The sequence below is a fragment of the Silurus meridionalis genome, chromosome 6, assembly GCF_014805685.1.
Source record: "Silurus meridionalis isolate SWU-2019-XX chromosome 6, ASM1480568v1, whole genome shotgun sequence".
Taxonomy (NCBI): Eukaryota; Metazoa; Chordata; class Actinopteri; order Siluriformes; family Siluridae; genus Silurus; species Silurus meridionalis.
The window spans coordinates 32271938-32289655 of NC_060889.1; the positions used below are offsets into that span (position 1 = coordinate 32271938).

At 47.0% G+C, this 17718-nt stretch overlaps 1 protein-coding gene across 1 annotated transcript; it reads right to left on the reverse strand.

Annotated features, from left to right (window-relative positions):
• Window positions 1–10699: 10699 nt before the first annotated feature.
• On the reverse strand, window positions 10700–17343 carry myl13 (myosin, light chain 13). The gene is made up of 7 exons (XM_046850673.1): window positions 17156–17343; window positions 13011–13038; window positions 12372–12521; window positions 12097–12270; window positions 11302–11379; window positions 11041–11073; window positions 10700–10900 (listed from the first exon to the last, which is right to left on the reverse strand). The coding sequence occupies exons 1-6, from the start codon at window positions 17255–17257 to the stop codon at window positions 11045–11047; spliced, it is 561 nt and encodes a 186-aa protein (XP_046706629.1). The 5' UTR covers window positions 17258–17343; the 3' UTR covers window positions 10700–10900; window positions 11041–11044.
• Between the last annotated feature and the right edge of the window lie 375 nt (window positions 17344–17718).

Consider the following 17718-nt stretch of genomic DNA (forward strand, 5'->3'; position numbering starts at 1 on the left):
TCCTGCACTTTATATGGTGGAATCGACAATAAAAGACGAGACTTGACTAAAATATCCTGCTGCATTTTGGAAACTCAACCAGCAGGGGGCAGTAATTAATTATTTTCGAATAATCAGTAAATATGTTTGTATCAGTGGATGAATTTGATAGATCTTGTATCAGGGGGTCTAAGGAGTGCTTTCACAATGCTGAAATCGACTAATAGATATAAATTTACCATGTGTGTGGTGTATGAACACAACCTGAATAAACTTTCTACACAAAAAGACTGTGGCAAAAGAAGAAACTAATGGGGAAGAGAAAGAGAGAGAGAGAGAGAGAGAGAGAGAGAGAGACAGAGAGAGAGAGAGAGAGACAGAGAGAGAGAGAGAGAGAGAGAGACAAAGTGTCTACAAAAAAGAGAAGTGCAAACAGCATTTCTAAATTAAGACTTCATCATTTAAACTGAACGCTTACAGTGCAGTGAATCTGAATGATTAAAACTGATAAATTTATAAGCTGATTAATGATAATAATGATATTAATGATAATAATAATGATTCCTGCAGTGTAGACCAGCGACGGCTTTAACTATATAATCAGCAGGTTTTACAGTTTTGTTTATCCACAGGATGTGCTCCTGCCCTGAGTTCTTGGGCAGTGTTCCAGATCCATCCCATAATTTAGGACATAATAAAAGAAACAGGAAACTGTAAATGGTGGAAATCTTGAAGATGTACTAACAGTAGATTTACAACAAACTGGGTTTCATTTCTCTCCAGCAGATTTCCAATAATCTTTGGGGGTTTTCCTGCATCAGTATGATCAGGATTCAGAAATGTGGATATGAAATGTATCAGTCAGGATTTCGGCCTCATCATAGCACAGAGACAAAGTGCAGTGTTGTGTACAGTGAAATTCAGAGATAGAGGAGAACTTCATTGTTCAAAATGCGTCCATTAATTTGGTCAAACTGAAGAACGTTGTTACGTTTCACTGTGTCCTGCACTTTATATGGTGGAATCGACAATAAAGCCGAGACTCGACTAAAATATCCTGCTGCAGTTTGGAAACTCAACCAGCAGGGGGCAGCAATTAATTATTTTCGATTTTTTTTTTTTTTTTTCAATTTTTTTTCTAAAAATAAATATCAGGTTCCTAGAATTTTTCTCTCTAAACAAATTAACTTCAATTGTAAAATATATGTTTATTATGATGCATACATCTTTTAGAAAGATTAGAAAATATATGTATGAAAATATACAGACAAAGATGCATGTACAACAACAACATAGTTCCTGTGGCACAAAAAAACCGTCATGACATGACAAAGAAACCTTGAGAGGAACCAGACTCAAAAGGAAACCCATCCTCATCTGGGTGAACACCAATTCCCACACGAACGACTTTCCCCTGAATGACTCTTCCACTGTTTATTATTGTTTGTATTTACTGTTCTGCTTTATATTTATACTGTCATTTACAAAACACTTCCACTTTTCTGGGAAGTAAACTCGAAATTGATCCATTACTGCCCTCTGCTGGCGAAGTTTCCGAAATGCTGCAGAAAATGGGAGACGCGTTTATCCTCTATCGCTGAATTTCACTGTGCTCTATATGTTCTGCCATTGGGTAACGTTTCGTTAAAATAATTAGGCCCTCTAGCGGTCAATTCTGATATTACAAGTTGAACCGGGAAGTTATTTTAAGTTGGCGCGCATGGCGTTATTTGCTTCTTAGCAAGAACTGACTTTAAGTGATTATTTTTTTTCTATGTAACAATATTTCTAGTATTAGATTTTGTCCCAAATTCATGTTTATGCCAATTCATACAGCTTGTGTATATTTTGTAAGCTGTTTGTTTGCTGAAATATTGCATCTCGTTGTAATTGGATTCATTTAAAATGCGCAACTCTATTTTTTGATTCTATCAACATTGGACATTGTCTCAAAGCAGCTTGACAGAGATGTGGTAAAAGAATGTATACGCTTGTTCCTAATACAGTAGTCCCCCGCTTATCGACCAGCTCGGACATCAACCTTTCCGCTTAGCGAACAATTTTTCAACCAAAATTTGCGCCCACTGAACGACCAAATGCCCGCTTATCGACCTTTTTTTACCCCAACGTGGAGTGAGGGAAAGGATCTTCCCAGTCTCGCCTCAGCCCTTGTGGAGACAGCATCTTAAAACAAAGACCACAGGCTATGAACGAGATGGAAAAATTACTCGTTCTGTGGATAAAAGAGAAACAGCGAGTGGGTGATCGTGTTGATCAGGCAATCATTTGTGAATATTAACAACTAACAGCACCACTCAGCACCACTCAGCACCACTCAGCACCACTCACTCAGCACCACTCAGCACCACTCACTCAGCACCACTCAGCACCACTCAGCACCACTCACTCAGCACCACTCACTCAGCACCACTCACTCAGCACCACTCAGCACCACTCACTCAGCACCACTCAGCACCACTCACTCAGCACCACTCACTCAGCACCACTCAGCACCACTCACTCAGCACCACTCAGCACCACTCACTCAGCACCACTCACTCAGCACCACTCACTCAGCACCACTCAGCACCACTCAGCACCACTCCTCAGCACCACTCACTCAGCACTCAGCACCACTCCTCAGCACCACTCAGCACCACTCACTCAGCACCACTCCTCAGCACCACTCAGCACCACTCAGCTCAGCACCACTCACTCAGCACCACTCCTCAGCACCACTCAGCACCACTCAGCACCACTCACTCAGCACCACTCAGCACCACTCACTCAGCACCACTCAGCACCACTCAGCACCACTCCTCAGCACCACTCACTCAGCACCACTCCTCAGCACCACTCAGCACCACTCACTCAGCACCACTCAGCACCACTCAACACCACTCACTCAGCACCACTCACTCAGCACCACTCAGCACCACTCACTCAGCACCACTCAGCACCACTCAGCACCACTCACTCAGCACCACTCAGCACCACTCAGCACCACTCACTCAGCACCACTCAGCACCACTCACTCAGCACCACTCAGCACCACTCAGCACCACTCACTCAGCACCACTCAGCACCACTCACTCAGCACCACTCAGCACCACTCAGCACCACTCCTCAGCACCACTCACTCAGCACCACTCAGCACTCACTCAGCACCACTCAGCACCACTCAGCACCACTCACTCAGCACCACTCAGCACCACTCAGCACCACTCACTCAGCACCACTCACTCAGCACCACTCAGCACCACTCACTCAGCACCACTCCTCAGCACCACTCCTCAGCACCACTCAGCACCACTCACTCAGCACCACTCAGCACCACTCACTCAGCACCACTCACTCAGCACCACTCAGCACCACTCACTCAGCACCACTCAGCACCACTCACTCAGCACCACTCAGCACCACTCAGCACCACTCAGCACCACTCACTCAGCACCACTCAGCACCACTCAGCACCACTCACTCAGCACCACTCAGCACCACTCCTCAGCACCACTCAGCACCACTCAGCACCACTCACTCAGCACCACTCAGCACCACTCTCTCAGCACCACTCACTCACTCAGCACCTCAGCACCACTCACTCAGCACCACTCAGCACCACTCACTCAGCACCTCACTCAGCACCACTCAGCACCACTCAGCACTCAGCACCACTCAGCACCACTCAGCACCACTCACTCAGCACCACTCAGCACCACTCACTCAGCACCACTCAGCACCACTCACTCAGCACCACTCACCAGCACCACTCACCACTCAGCACGACTCACTCAGCACCACTCAGCACCACTCACTCAGCACCACCACTCAGCACCACTCAGCACCACTCAGCACGACTCACTCAGCACCACTCAGCACCACTCACTCAGCACCACTCAGCACCACTCAGCACCACTCCTCAGCACCACTCAGCACCACTCAGCACTCAGCACCACTCAGCACCACTCACTCAGCACCACTCACTCAGCACCACTCACTCAGCACCACTCAGCACCACTCACTCAGCACCACTCAGCACCACTCACTCAGCACCACTCAGCACCACTCTCTCAGCACCACTCAGCACCACTCCTCAGCACCACTCAGCACTCAGCACCACTCCTCAGCACCACTCACTCAGCACCACTCACTCAGCACCACTCAGCACCACTCACTCAGCACCACTCACCAGCACCACTCACTCAGCACCACTCAGCACCACTCAGCACCACTCAGCACCACTCACTCAGCACCACTCACTCAGCACCACTCAGCACCACTCACTCAGCACCTCACTCAGCACCACTCAGCACCACTCACTCAGCACCACTCAGCACCACTCAGCACCACTCAGCACCACTCAGCACCACTCACTCAGCACCACTCAGCACCACTCAGCACCACTCACTCACCACTCAGCACCACTCAGCACTCAGCACCACCTCAGCACCACTCACTCAGCACCACTCCTCAGCACCACTCAGCACCACTCACTCAGCACCACTCCTCAGCACCACTCACTCAGCACCACTCAGCACCACTCAGCACCACCACTCAGCACCACTCAGCACCACTCACTCACTCAGCACCACTCACTCAGCACCACTCAGCACCACTCACTCAGCACCACTCACTCAGCACCACTCACTCAGCACCACTCAGCACCACCTCACTCAGCACCACTCAGCACCACTCACTCACTCAGCACCACTCAGCACCACTCACTCAGCACCACTCAGCACCACTCACTCAGCACCACTCACTCAGCACCACTCAGCACCACTCACTCAGCACCACTCACTCAGCACCACTCAGCACCACCACTCAGCACCACTCAGCACCACTCACTCCTCAGCACCACTCACTCAGCACCACTCCTCAGCACCACTCAGCACCACTCAGCACCACTCAGCACCACTCACTCAGCACCACTCAGCACCACTCACTCAGCACCACTCAGCACCACTCACTCAGCACCACTCAGCACCACTCAGCACCACTCCTCAGCACCACTCAGCACCACTCAGCACTCAGCACCACTCAGCACCACTCACTCAGCACCACTCACTCAGCACCACTCAGCACCACTCAGCACCACTCACCAGCACCACTCAGCACCACTCACTCAGCACCACTCCAGCACCACTCAGCACCACTCACTCAGCACCACTCAGCACCACTCAGCACCACTCCACTCACTCAGCACCACTCAGCACCACTCAGCACCACTCACTCAGCACCACTCAGCACCACTCAGCACCACTCACTCAGCACCACTCAGCACCACTCACTCAGCACCACTCAGCACCACTCACTCAGCACCACTCCTCAGCACCACTCAGCACCACTCAGCACCACTCACTCAGCACTCACTCAGCACCACTCACCAGCACCACTCACTCACTCAGCACCACTCAGCACCACTCAGCACCACTCAGCACCACTCACTCAGCACCACTCAGCACCACTCACTCAGCACCACTCACTCAGCACCACTCAGCACCACTCAGCACCACTCAGCACCACTCACTCAGCACCACTCAGCACCACTCAGCACCACTCAGCACCACTCACTCAGCACCACTCAGCACCACTCAGCACCACTCACTCAGCACCACTCAGCACCACTCACTCAGCACCTCTCAGCACCACTCAGCACCACTCACTCAGCACCACTCCTCAGCACCACTCAGCACCACTCACTCAGCACCACTCAGCACCACTCACTCAGCACCACTCAGCACCACTCAGCACCACTCAGCACCACTCAGCACCACTCCTCAGCACCACTCAGCACCACTCACTCAGCACCACTCACTCCAGCACCACTCAGCACCACTCACTCAGCACCACTCAGCACTCAGCACCACTCAGCACCACTCACTCAGCACCACTCAGCACCACTCACTCAGCACCACTCAGCACCACTCAGCACCACTCACTCAGCACTCACTCAGCACCACTCAGCACCACTCACTCAGCACCACTCAGCACCACTCAGCACCACTCACTCAGCACCACCACTCAGCACCACTCACTCAGCACCACTCAGCACCACTCACTCAGCACTCACTCAGCACCACTCACTCAGCACCACTCAGCACCACTCACTCAGCACCACTCAGCACTCACTCAGCACCACTCAGCACCACTCACTCAGCACCACTCAGCACCACTCAGCACCACTCACTCAGCACCACTCACTCAGCACCACTCAGCACCACTCACTCAGCACCACTCAGCACCACTCACTCCAGCACCACTCAGCACCACTCAGCACCACTCCTCAGCACCACTCAGCACCACTCACTCAGCACCACTCACTCCAGCACCACTCACCAGCACCACTCAGCACCACTCCTCAGCACCACTCACTCAGCACCACTCAGCACCACTCCTCAGCACCACTCAGCACCACTCACTCAGCACCACTCACTCAGCACCACTCAGCACCACTCACTCAGCACCACTCTCAGCACCACTCACTCAGCACCACTCAGCACCACTCAGCACCACTCAGCACCACTCAGCACCACTCAGCACCACTCACTCCAGCACCACTCAGCACCACTCAGCACCACTCACTCAGCACCACTCACCACTCACTCAGCACCACTCAGCACCACTCCTCACTCAGCACCACTCAGCACCACTCCTCAGCACCACTCAGCACCACTCAGCACCACTCACTCAGCACCACTCAGCACCACTCAGCACCACTCCTCACTCAGCACCACTCACTCAGCACCACTCAGCACCACTCACTCAGCACCACCTCACTCAGCACCACTCAGCACCACTCAGCACCACTCACTCAGCACCACTCACTCAGCACCACTCAGCACCACTCACTCAGCACCACTCAGCACCACTCACTCAGCACCACTCAGCACCCTCAGCACCACTCACTCAGCACCACTCAGCACCACTCAGCACCACTCACTCAGCACCACTCAGCACCACTCAGCACCACTCACTCAGCACCACTCAGCACCACTCAGCACCACTCACTCAGCACCACTCACTCAGCACCACTCAGCACCACTCACTCAGCACCACTCAGCACCACTCACTCAGCACCACTCACTCAGCACCACTCAGCACCACTCACTCAGCACCACTCAGCACCACTCACTCAGCACCACTCAGCACCACTCAGCACCACTCACTCAGCACCACCTCAGCACCACTCCTCAGCACCACTCCAGCACCACTCACTCAGCACCACTCAGCACCACTCAGCACCACTCACTCAGCACCACTCACTCAGCACCACTCAGCACCTCACTCAGCACCACTCACTCAGCACCACTCAGCACCACTCAGCACCACTCACTCAGCACCACTCAGCACCACTCAGCACCACTCACTCCAGCACCACTCACTCAGCACCACTCAGCACCACTCAGCACCACTCACTCACTCAGCACCACTCAGCACCACTCAGCACCACTCACTCAGCACCACTCAGCACCACTCACTCAGCACCACCAGCACCACTCAGCACCACTCACTCAGCACCACTCAGCACCACTCAGCACCACTCACTCAGCACCACTCAGCACCACTCACTCAGCACCACTCAGCACCACTCAGCACCACTCACTCAGCACCACTCAGCACCACTCAGCACCACTCACTCCAGCACCACTCACTCAGCACCACTCAGCACCACTCAGCACCACTCACTCACTCAGCACCACTCAGCACCACTCAGCACCACTCACTCAGCACCACTCAGCACCACTCACTCAGCACCACCAGCACCACTCAGCACCACTCACTCAGCACCACTCAGCACCACTCAGCACCACTCACTCAGCACCACTCAGCACCACTCACTCAGCACCACTCAGCACCACTCAGCACCACTCACTCAGCACCACCAGCACCACTCAGCACCACTCAGCACCACTCACTCAGCACCACTCAGCACCACTCACTCAGCACCACTCACTCAGCACCACTCAGCACCACTCAGCACCACTCACTCAGCACCACTCAGCACCACTCAGCACCACTCAGCACCACTCACTCAGCACCACTCACTCCAGCACCACTCAGCACCACTCACTCAGCACCACCTCAGCACCACCACTCACTCAGCACCACTCAGCACCACTCACCACTCACTCACTCAGCACCACTCAGCACCACTCCTCAGCACCACTCTCAGCACCACTCCTCAGCACCACTCACTCAGCACCACTCAGCACCACTCAGCACCACTCCTCAGCACCACTCACTCAGCACCACTCACTCAGCACCACTCAGCACCACTCACTCAGCACCACTCAGCACCACTCAGCACCACTCAGCACCACTCACTCAGCACCACTCACTCAGCACCACTCAGCACCACTCACTCAGCACCACTCACTCAGCACCACTCAGCACCACTCACTCAGCACCACTCAGCACCACTCAGCACCACTCACTCAGCACCACTCACTCAGCACCACTCAGCACCACTCACTCAGCACCACTCAGCACCACTCACTCAGCACCACTCAGCACCACTCAGCACCACTCACTCAGCACCACTCAGCACCACTCAGCACCACTCACTCAGCACCACTCAGCACCACTCACTCAGCACCACTCAGCACCACTCAGCACCACTCACTCAGCACCACTCAGCACCACTCAGCACCACTCACTCAGCACCACTCAGCACCACTCACTCAGCACCACTCAGCACCACTCAGCACCACTCACTCAGCACCACTCAGCACCACTCAGCACCACTCACTCAGCACCACTCACTCAGCACCACTCAGCACCACTCACTCCAGCACCACTCAGCACCACTCAGCACCACTCAGCACCACTCACCACTCACTCACCACCACTCACTCAGCACCACTCAGCACCACTCACTCAGCACCACTCAGCACCACTCAGCACCACTCACTCAGCACCACTCACCAGCACCACTCAGCACCACTCACTCAGCACCACTCAGCACCACTCACTCAGCACCACTCAGCACCACCACTCAGCACCACTCAGCACCACTCAGCACCACTCACTCACCACCACTCACTCAGCACCACTCACTCAGCACCACTCAGCACCACCACTCAGCACCACTCACTCAGCACCACTCAGCACCACTCAGCACCACTCACTCAGCACCACTCAGCACCACTCACTCAGCACCACTCAGCACCACTCAGCACCACTCACTCAGCACCACTCACTCAGCACCACTCACTCAGCACCACTCACCACTCACTCAGCACCACTCACTCAGCACCACTCACTCAGCACCACTCACTCAGCACCACTAAGCCTCCTCCTGCTTAATCCATCAAGCCATCACTGCGACTTAACGAGTAAGTACAGAACAGTCATTTTTTTTGTTACTTTTGTAATGTTTTTAATTTATACTTTTTACTGTTTTATATACAGTATTATTTATGTACCTGTATTGTTTTATGTATTATTTAGTATTAATGCTGCTAAAAACAGGGCAAAAATTGTTAATAAATTGGTATCGGTGGAGGTCGGGAACCGATTGATTGGTTTTCCATTATTTCTTATATATTTCTTATTTCTTATACATTCGCTCTTCGACCTTTTAGCATTTCGACCTGTTTTAAGGAACGGATTAAAGTCGATAAGCGGGGGACCACTGTTATTGTATGTTTATCCCTAATAAATGAATCAGTGGCTTCCTGAGATGGAATGAGGATAAAACTTTGAGAGTGAAAAAGTCAGAATAAAGCAAAAAGTCAATCAAGTGAGTCATTTGGAGAGAGTCGTTTAGCGAGGAGTCATTTAGTGTGAGTTGTTTAGAAACGAGCCCCCAGACACAGTCATTTGTACTGAGTCGTTTAGGAGAAGTCGTTTCGAGGGAGTCGTTTGAAGAGAGTCGTTTAGAAGGAGTCGTTTGGAGGGAGTCGTTTGAAGGGAGTCATTTAGGAGGAGTCGTTTGAAGGGAGTCATTTGGAGGGAGTCGTTTTGGAGGAGTCGTTTGGAGGGAGTCGTTTAGGAGGAGTAGTTTGGAGGGATTTCCTCTTAAATGTCACTGTGTGGTTTATTATAATTGTTTAATATAAATAATAATCTTTTTCTCTGTTTCCTCAGGATCACTCTTCCTTCCTGTTTTAGTTCTCCTTTAATATCACTGATTAATAAATATAATTATTGTAATAAAATGATCTGCAGTTCTTTAATAAGAAAGTGTAATGATCTAGAAATAGATGTGAGACTAAAATGAGAAAACTGCGAGTTGTTCATCTCAGGCTTGGTTGTGGTTTCGTGTTTGTGTTTGAAGTCTCACTCGCTTTCTGGGAAACTAAATTTATAACCAGGCCTCAATAATTACATCTGTTTTATAGCTGAAAGTCTGCTGCCATCTCCAAACACCACATGAGAGAGAGTATGATGTCATTTCCTGTGCTGAGGTCCAGTGAAAGCGTTTACCAAGGAGAGGACTTTCTTTCTTTCTGAATTTCTTTATTTTAACTTTCATTTGAATGTCAGTATTAAACATCTGAATGTATTAATTTATTTATTTGCATTGTTTTAGCCCCTTATTCCCACCCTCTGTCCCAGGATCTGACAGGAACCCATTCAAACACGTCCTGGACTTGCGCTTTTTCTCTGAAAATGTTTCCTCAGTGAACAAACACGTTTCTGATGAATATTTTTCGAGGTCATGGCGTAAAACTGTTTTTTTAAGGATTATAAGAATAAAACCAGATCACTATCATTGAGCATAAAGTTTAATTTATTCTTTTTTTCTTCGATCCACAGAACGAACATTGATGTGACGTACAGGAAGACAGGAAAAGGAAGAAGAGGAAGATGGGATGAGCAGAGATGGTATGAAGAGATTTATAAAAAAAAGAAAGAAAGAAAGAAAGAAAGGGAAAAAGGTAAAGAAGAGAAATGTGCATCCTCATCCCCGAATCTGTGCAGAAAAGAAAAGAAGGAATATTAATAAATGCAAATCAATATATATATATATATATATATATATATATATATATATATATATCAATTCAAGTGAAAGCAGAGGTGCATTATGAGAAGTGTGTGGGAGGACTTTACCTGCTCAGCCAGCCATGATGTACTTTATAAACGCTGTAGAAAGAGAAAAAATCGTTGCATTACACACAACAGCGCCACCTGCAGTCCTGACTGAGCTTCACACTTTTATATATAAAGTTATAAGTACAATTTATATAAATATATATTTGTGTTAGTAACACTGTATAATGTAGCAGTATAAAGTTGTATATATATATATATATATGTGTGTGTGTGTGTGTGTGTGTGTGTGTGTGTGTGTGTGTTAATCAAAGCTCTCACCCTCATAATTGATGCAGCCATTAGCATCCTCCTGACCGGCCATCAGCTGCTCCACCTCAGCCTCCTTCATCTTCTCTCCTGAAAGGAGAATAAAAACAGGTGAAGAGAGAGAGAGAGAGAGAGAGAGAGAGAGAGAGAGAGAGAGATGGGGTAAAGCACAGATCAGATTAATTTCTGGTGAAAATTAAGTATGAAGAAAAGAAAGAGTCATGAAGGAGCTTTGGGGAGACAATGGGGAGAAATATGTAGGTCTTATAAGCAAAATAATAAAGAGTGTAGGAGGGATTAATGAGGGTGCCAAAACTTTTTTTATAAGAAACTGGAAGGAGGAACTGGGAGTGTTTGTGGAAATAAAACTAAACCTGAATACAGAAGAAACTAAAGTTCGACCAAACTTTCCTGATTTTAGTGCTGGAAGTTCTCACAGGTGTGTGGGAGTAATGGAGTGATGAAGTGATGATTGGATGGAGTGATGGTGTGATTAGGTGATAATGATGGTGTGATGGAGTAAATAAATGATGGAATGACAGTGACAGAATGATGGGGTGAGGGACATGAGTGATGGTGCAATAGAGTGAAAGTGTGATGGAGTGATTGCACATCAGGGTGATGGTGTGTTGGAGTGGTAATTAAATGATGGAGTGATGAAGAGACGGAGTGATGGGGTGATGCTAAAGACAGAAAGGAGTGATGGCCTAAAAGGGTGATGAAGTAATGGTGTAATTAAATAATGACGTAATGGTGTGATGAAGAAGATGGAGCAATGAAATAATAGAGCGATGGCGTGATGTGTACCCAGTGTAGCGAGGACGTGTCGGAGCTCAGCACCCATCACTGTGCCGTTTCCTTCCTTATCAAAGACTCTCAGACCCTCCACAAAGTCCTCAAACGTGCCTCGACCTTTGGCCTTGCAGATGTGCTGGTGCATGGGGAGGAACTGGTCAAAGTCCAGCATCTTCACTTGCATGTCTGAAAACACACACACACACACACTTGTGTGAGAAAAATGTGCATCATCTTAAAGACTTCTCCCAGTGTTACAGCTCAAACATGGTCTCCTGGGTCCTGACCTTCAGCTTTGGGCTTCCCGAGCACATGCATGACCTCAGCGTTGGTGGGGTTTTGGCCCAGGGCTCTGATGACGTCTCCACACTGACCGAAGGTGATCTTCATCTCATTGGTTGGCGTTCGGTCAAAAAGCTGGAAAGCGTCTTTGAAATCTAAGAAGGAGGAAACACACAGATGAAGCGTGAAGTTTATCAACTTGGACTACTGTAACGTAGCAGAACCTGCACTGAGGAGTAGAGATTAGATTAGATTAGATTAGATTAGATTAGATTAGATTAGATTAGATTAGATTAGATTAGATTAGATTAGACAGTTAAACGGGGAAATGGGTGAGTTATATCATGTTTCGGGTCAAATATACAGACTGAATATTAAAAATAAAAAGATATGCCAGAGTGGAATAGAGGAGCTGAACATTTGTAAACATTTGCACATGAACGTTTTTAGCCCACTCTAGTGGTGGACGTTTGCAGATTTTAATGAAAAGTTTGAGTCATGAATGTTTGGGCTGCCAAACCTATTAAAAAGTGTTTCCATCAAGTGTTACTTTTTAATTATATTTTTAATTCCGTTATTTATTTTATTATTTTTTTTTTTTTACAATTTTAAAATTGGAGCCAAATAATTCAAATCCCACTTACCCTCAATCTGCTCTGGAGTGAACTCAATCTGCAGGAGAATAGAGAGAATAATTATTAATGGATGGAGAGAAGGAAAAGGAGTGAAGCAACTTCACTACCTGAGAATTTCATCTTCACTTTTTTATTTATTTAACTTTAAACTTGTTAGTATTTGTATCTGCTTTTTAAATAAACATCCCAGTCCACTTTTTCATCCCATTTGCTCTTACAATAAGATCCACTCGCCCGAGATGTTCCACTACATTGTTGTGGAGATCCATTCAGCTACAAGGGTGTTAGTAAAGTCAGGTTCTGATGTAGGTGATGATTGTAGCAGGCCTGGGGGCGGGGGCTTTAGGGGGTTGCAGTCAGTGTTTACATTCATCCCTATTGTATCGGACTCTTTGGATGCATCCGATATAATTGTGTATACAGTTGTCCGATACAATCTCCAACTTGGTGGTAACAGTTTGAAGAAGACCCACATATGGCTGGAGAAGTCTGGTCTCCTAAAGTGTTGGTCATACAGTGTGTTTGTACGGAATGCAAATGTGTGCGATGTTATTTCTTTCTTAACCCCGAGGCCTTAGTAAATATTTCACTCGTCAGCTCGAGTTACACTCGGGTTCTTTCAGCTGCTCTTGTCTGCCTTCTGTCCTAAAGCATGTTGAAATGACCTTGACACACACACACACACACACACACACACACACACACACAAGCTAAATTAAGTGCGAACACATTTCTTTTGTCACATGGTTAGTTATTTTTTCCAAACTGTGCTAAAAATCCAGTCAAGCTGAAGCTAATGCTAATTTAGCGTAACCTTCACAACACGACATCCCATAATATTTAGTCAAGTGTCACTAATAGTGTAATTTAATTTAAGTCAATTATTTGATAAGCTGTAGATTTAACCGTCAGGGACTCGGGTGGAGGAGCGCAAGCTGGATCAGGAAGTGGATAAAAATAACACAATGTTATATGTACAACATGGTTTTTAATAAAACTGCGTACAAACATCTTCACATTCTAGAAGTAGGTGCACAAGCAGGTGCAGAGGTAGGAGTAAATGTAAGGGAAGAATAATAGGGGTAGGAGTAGAAGTAGGAGTAAATGTAGGAGTAGGAGACTAGAGTGGAGGAGTAGAGGGAGGTGTAGAAGAAAAAAGTGGAATTGGAGTAGAAATAGGTGTAGGATAGAACTAGAAGTAGGACCAGGAGAAGATGTAGGTGTGGAATAGGAGTACAAATAATAGTAGAATAGAAGTGTGTTGTATCAGGAATAGAAGTAGGAGTGTGATACAAGTAGGAGTTGAAGTAGAAGTAAAAGCGGGAGTTGGAGCAGGAATAGAGGGAGGTGTAAAAGTGAGGGTAAGAGCAAGAGTAGAAGTAGGAGTAGGAGCAGAGGGAGGTGGAGGTGTAGAAGTAAAAGTAGGAGTAGAAGCAGAGGGAGGTGGAGGTGTAGAAGTAAAAGTAGGAGTAGAAGCAGAGGGAGGTGGAGGTGTAGAAGTAAAAGTAGGAGCAGGAGCAGGAGTAGGAGTAGAAGCAGAGGGAGGTGGAGGTGTAGAAGTAAAAGTAGGAGTAGGAGCAGAGGGAGGTGGAGGTGTAGAAGTAGGAGTAGAAGCAGAGGAGGTGGAGGTGTAGAAGTAAAAGTAGGAGTAGGAGCAGAGGAGGTGGAGGTGTAGAAGTAAAAGTAGGAGCAGGAGCAGGAGTAGGAGTAGAAGCAGAGGAGGTGGAGGTGTAGAAGTAGAAGTAGGAGTAGAAGCAGAGGGAGGTGGAGGTGTAGAAGTAAAAGTAGGAGTAGGAGCAGAGGGAGGTGGAGGTGTAGAAGTAAAAGTAGGAGTAGGAGCAGAGGGAGGTTGAGGTGGAGGTGGAGGTGGAGGTGTAGCAGTAGGACAGTTATATTGACTGCAGTTTAAATGCATTCAGGCATTTTGTTTCAGTAAGCAGCAGAGTGAAAACAATGTTGGGTAAAGATCAAATATTGGACCTCCGAAACTTTCAATTCATGTTTAATCGTATTTCGCTTTTAACAATGAACACTGTCTCAAAGCAGAGGCGAAGGAAGACGATATAAAGAACATCTTATTCATTTCTAAGTGTAAGTTTGTCCCTAGTGAGCAGGCCGGAGCAAAAAAGACATTTTACGAAGCTTTAAAGTCTTTGGGAACGTGGAGCAGATAGATAATAATAAAGTATATGTTAGGAATAAAGTCTGTGTGTATCGTCTCGTATCAGCTCGTATCGTCTCGTATCAGCTCGTATCGTCTCGTATAGTCTCGTATCAGCTCGTATCGTCTCGTATCAGCTCGTATCGTCTCGTATAGTCTCGTATCAGCTCGTATCAGCTCGTATCGTCTCGTATAGTCTCGTATCAGCTCGTATCAGCTCGTATCAGCTCGTATAGTCTCGTATCAGCTCGTATCAGCTCGTATCGTCTGTTTTGTCGTATCGTGTTATTTATCTGTACTTTTGCGAGTCACTAACAGCTGGAACCAAATTCCCTTTGTGTGTCAACACACTTGGCCAATAAACCTGATTCTGATTCTGGAACTTCTTCTCATGCAGGAAGCACAAAGTGGTCTTGTTTCTATGGTGAATCTGTAATAAACTCAATACCACCGCTAATGGCGACAGTCACTGAGGTGATATTTGATTGCAAAGACCTGACCTGTGATGTTCAACTCCAGACAAAGAAAACATAAGTTACCAGGTTCCTTCAGCAGAAGATGTACCTCCTGGTGGTGAGGGCCAAATAATACACTTTCATCTGCATCACATGAGAATATTTTACAGTGTGGATTGTAGCTTCACACGGTTGTTATAAACAGCCAGATGTTTAGGAGTCAGATTAAAATTTTAAACATTTCTGGACTATGTATTTTTTGGTTTGGACTCCTTGGTCTTTAGAGTGAGACTTTGTTGATGTTTGATGTTTGTCCCAGGACACCGGGCGAGTAAATGTGGTGTCTTCCATAGGTTCATGTATCAGGCAATGGAAGATTCTGGTGATCAGTTTGTTTCCATTTGTATTCTCTTGCATTTGTGAGTGTGTGTGTGAGTGTGTGTGTGTGTGTGTGTGAGTGTGTGTGTGTGTGTGTGTGTGTGTGTGTGTGTGTGTGTGTGTGTGTGGTCAGCACTGTGTAGTGTTGTGGGAAGTCGGTAATGAAACTCAGATGAACTTTGGTGTGTGAAAGCTGAAGACTGAAATCTGCTCCTCTGAAATTGATATTTTTTTAATCTGGTGTTTAAACTGAACTCTGAGGAAATAAATGCGGTGTTGAGTTTCAGCTTTTCCAGACTTGTGTTTTTAGAATATCGCTTTCAGATGGAGCAAAATTTATGAGATGGTGAGCTGAAATAACACACACACACACACACACACACACACACACACACACACACACACACACACAAATGGAAACATTTGCTTAAACATGAAACACATCCTTTGAAAAGAAAAGACTGATATCACTGCACTGATCGCTATAATAATAATAATTATAATTATAATAATATCATCATATTTTCCATGTATTAATTTCATAAATCTTTATTCCTAATTTTCAGTTCATTTAAATTACCTTTTGATTAATTTAATATTCTGTAGATTAAAAAAAAAAAGAAATTTGTCCCAAAACTCTGATCAGCACAATAAAATAAATAATCCAACAAACAGACAAATACATAAATAAACAAATAAAAAAGATTGTAATCTGATGATTTTATTATTATTATTATTATTATTATTATTATTATAATAAAATTTCCTCTTCCTCTCTCTCTCTCTCTCTCTCTCTCTCTCTCTCTCTCTCTCTCTCTCTCTCTCTCTCTCTCTCTCTCTCTCTCTCTCTCTCTCTCTCTCTCTCTGTCCTGCACTCGATGCTCGAGAAGATAAAAATGTAGGATCGTTGCAGTGACACTGTGACAGTCAGTCAGTGAGTCAGTGAGGAAGTGATGCAGAAGGATGAGGAACTGCTGAGGAAGAGGAAATGAAAGTTGGGGGTTAACGCTCCTGTTAATGAGGAAATAATCCACTCATCCGGGTTTCTCATTAACCTTTAACTAGAAGAGAGTGTGTGTGTGTGTGTGTGTGTGTGTGTGTGTGTGTGTGTGTGTGTGTGTGTGTGTGTGTGGATGTAGGAATGGGTGGGGAGAAGGTACCTGCACCTCGGCCGGGTTAAACTCGGGCTCCTTGGGGGGTTCAGGCTCCGGTGGTTTCGGTGCAGCGACGGGTTTCGGCTCTTCCTTCTTTTTAGGGGCCATGATGAAGATGAAGATGAAGATGAAGATAAAGATGAGGAACGGTGGAGATTTGGTGGTGAAGTGTTCCCGGTGCGAATGCAGCTCCGCTCTGAAGGGGCTTTTATCTGCAGGTGTCTCACACCTCCTTCCAGGGGGGAAAACCGTAGAAGGACGTGAGCTGTGTGGAGGCTTATTTGGGACGCAGCCGTGATCCTGAACAACAGAGTGACCAGAGCTAAATATGGGACAATGTCCATGAAGACAGTGAAGTGCTGGGAGACAGAAAGAGGACACAATGAGTGTAACCTGAAACCTGAGTGTGTGTGTGTGTGTGTGTGTGTGTGTGTGTGTGTGTGTGTGTGTGAGTGTGATTCCAGACAGAAAGAGCAGGATTGTATTTGCTGTAATGTCTCAAACATCACATAATCTTTCTTTCTTTCTTTCTTTCTTTATCTATTTCTGTCTGTCTGGCTCTTCTTTTT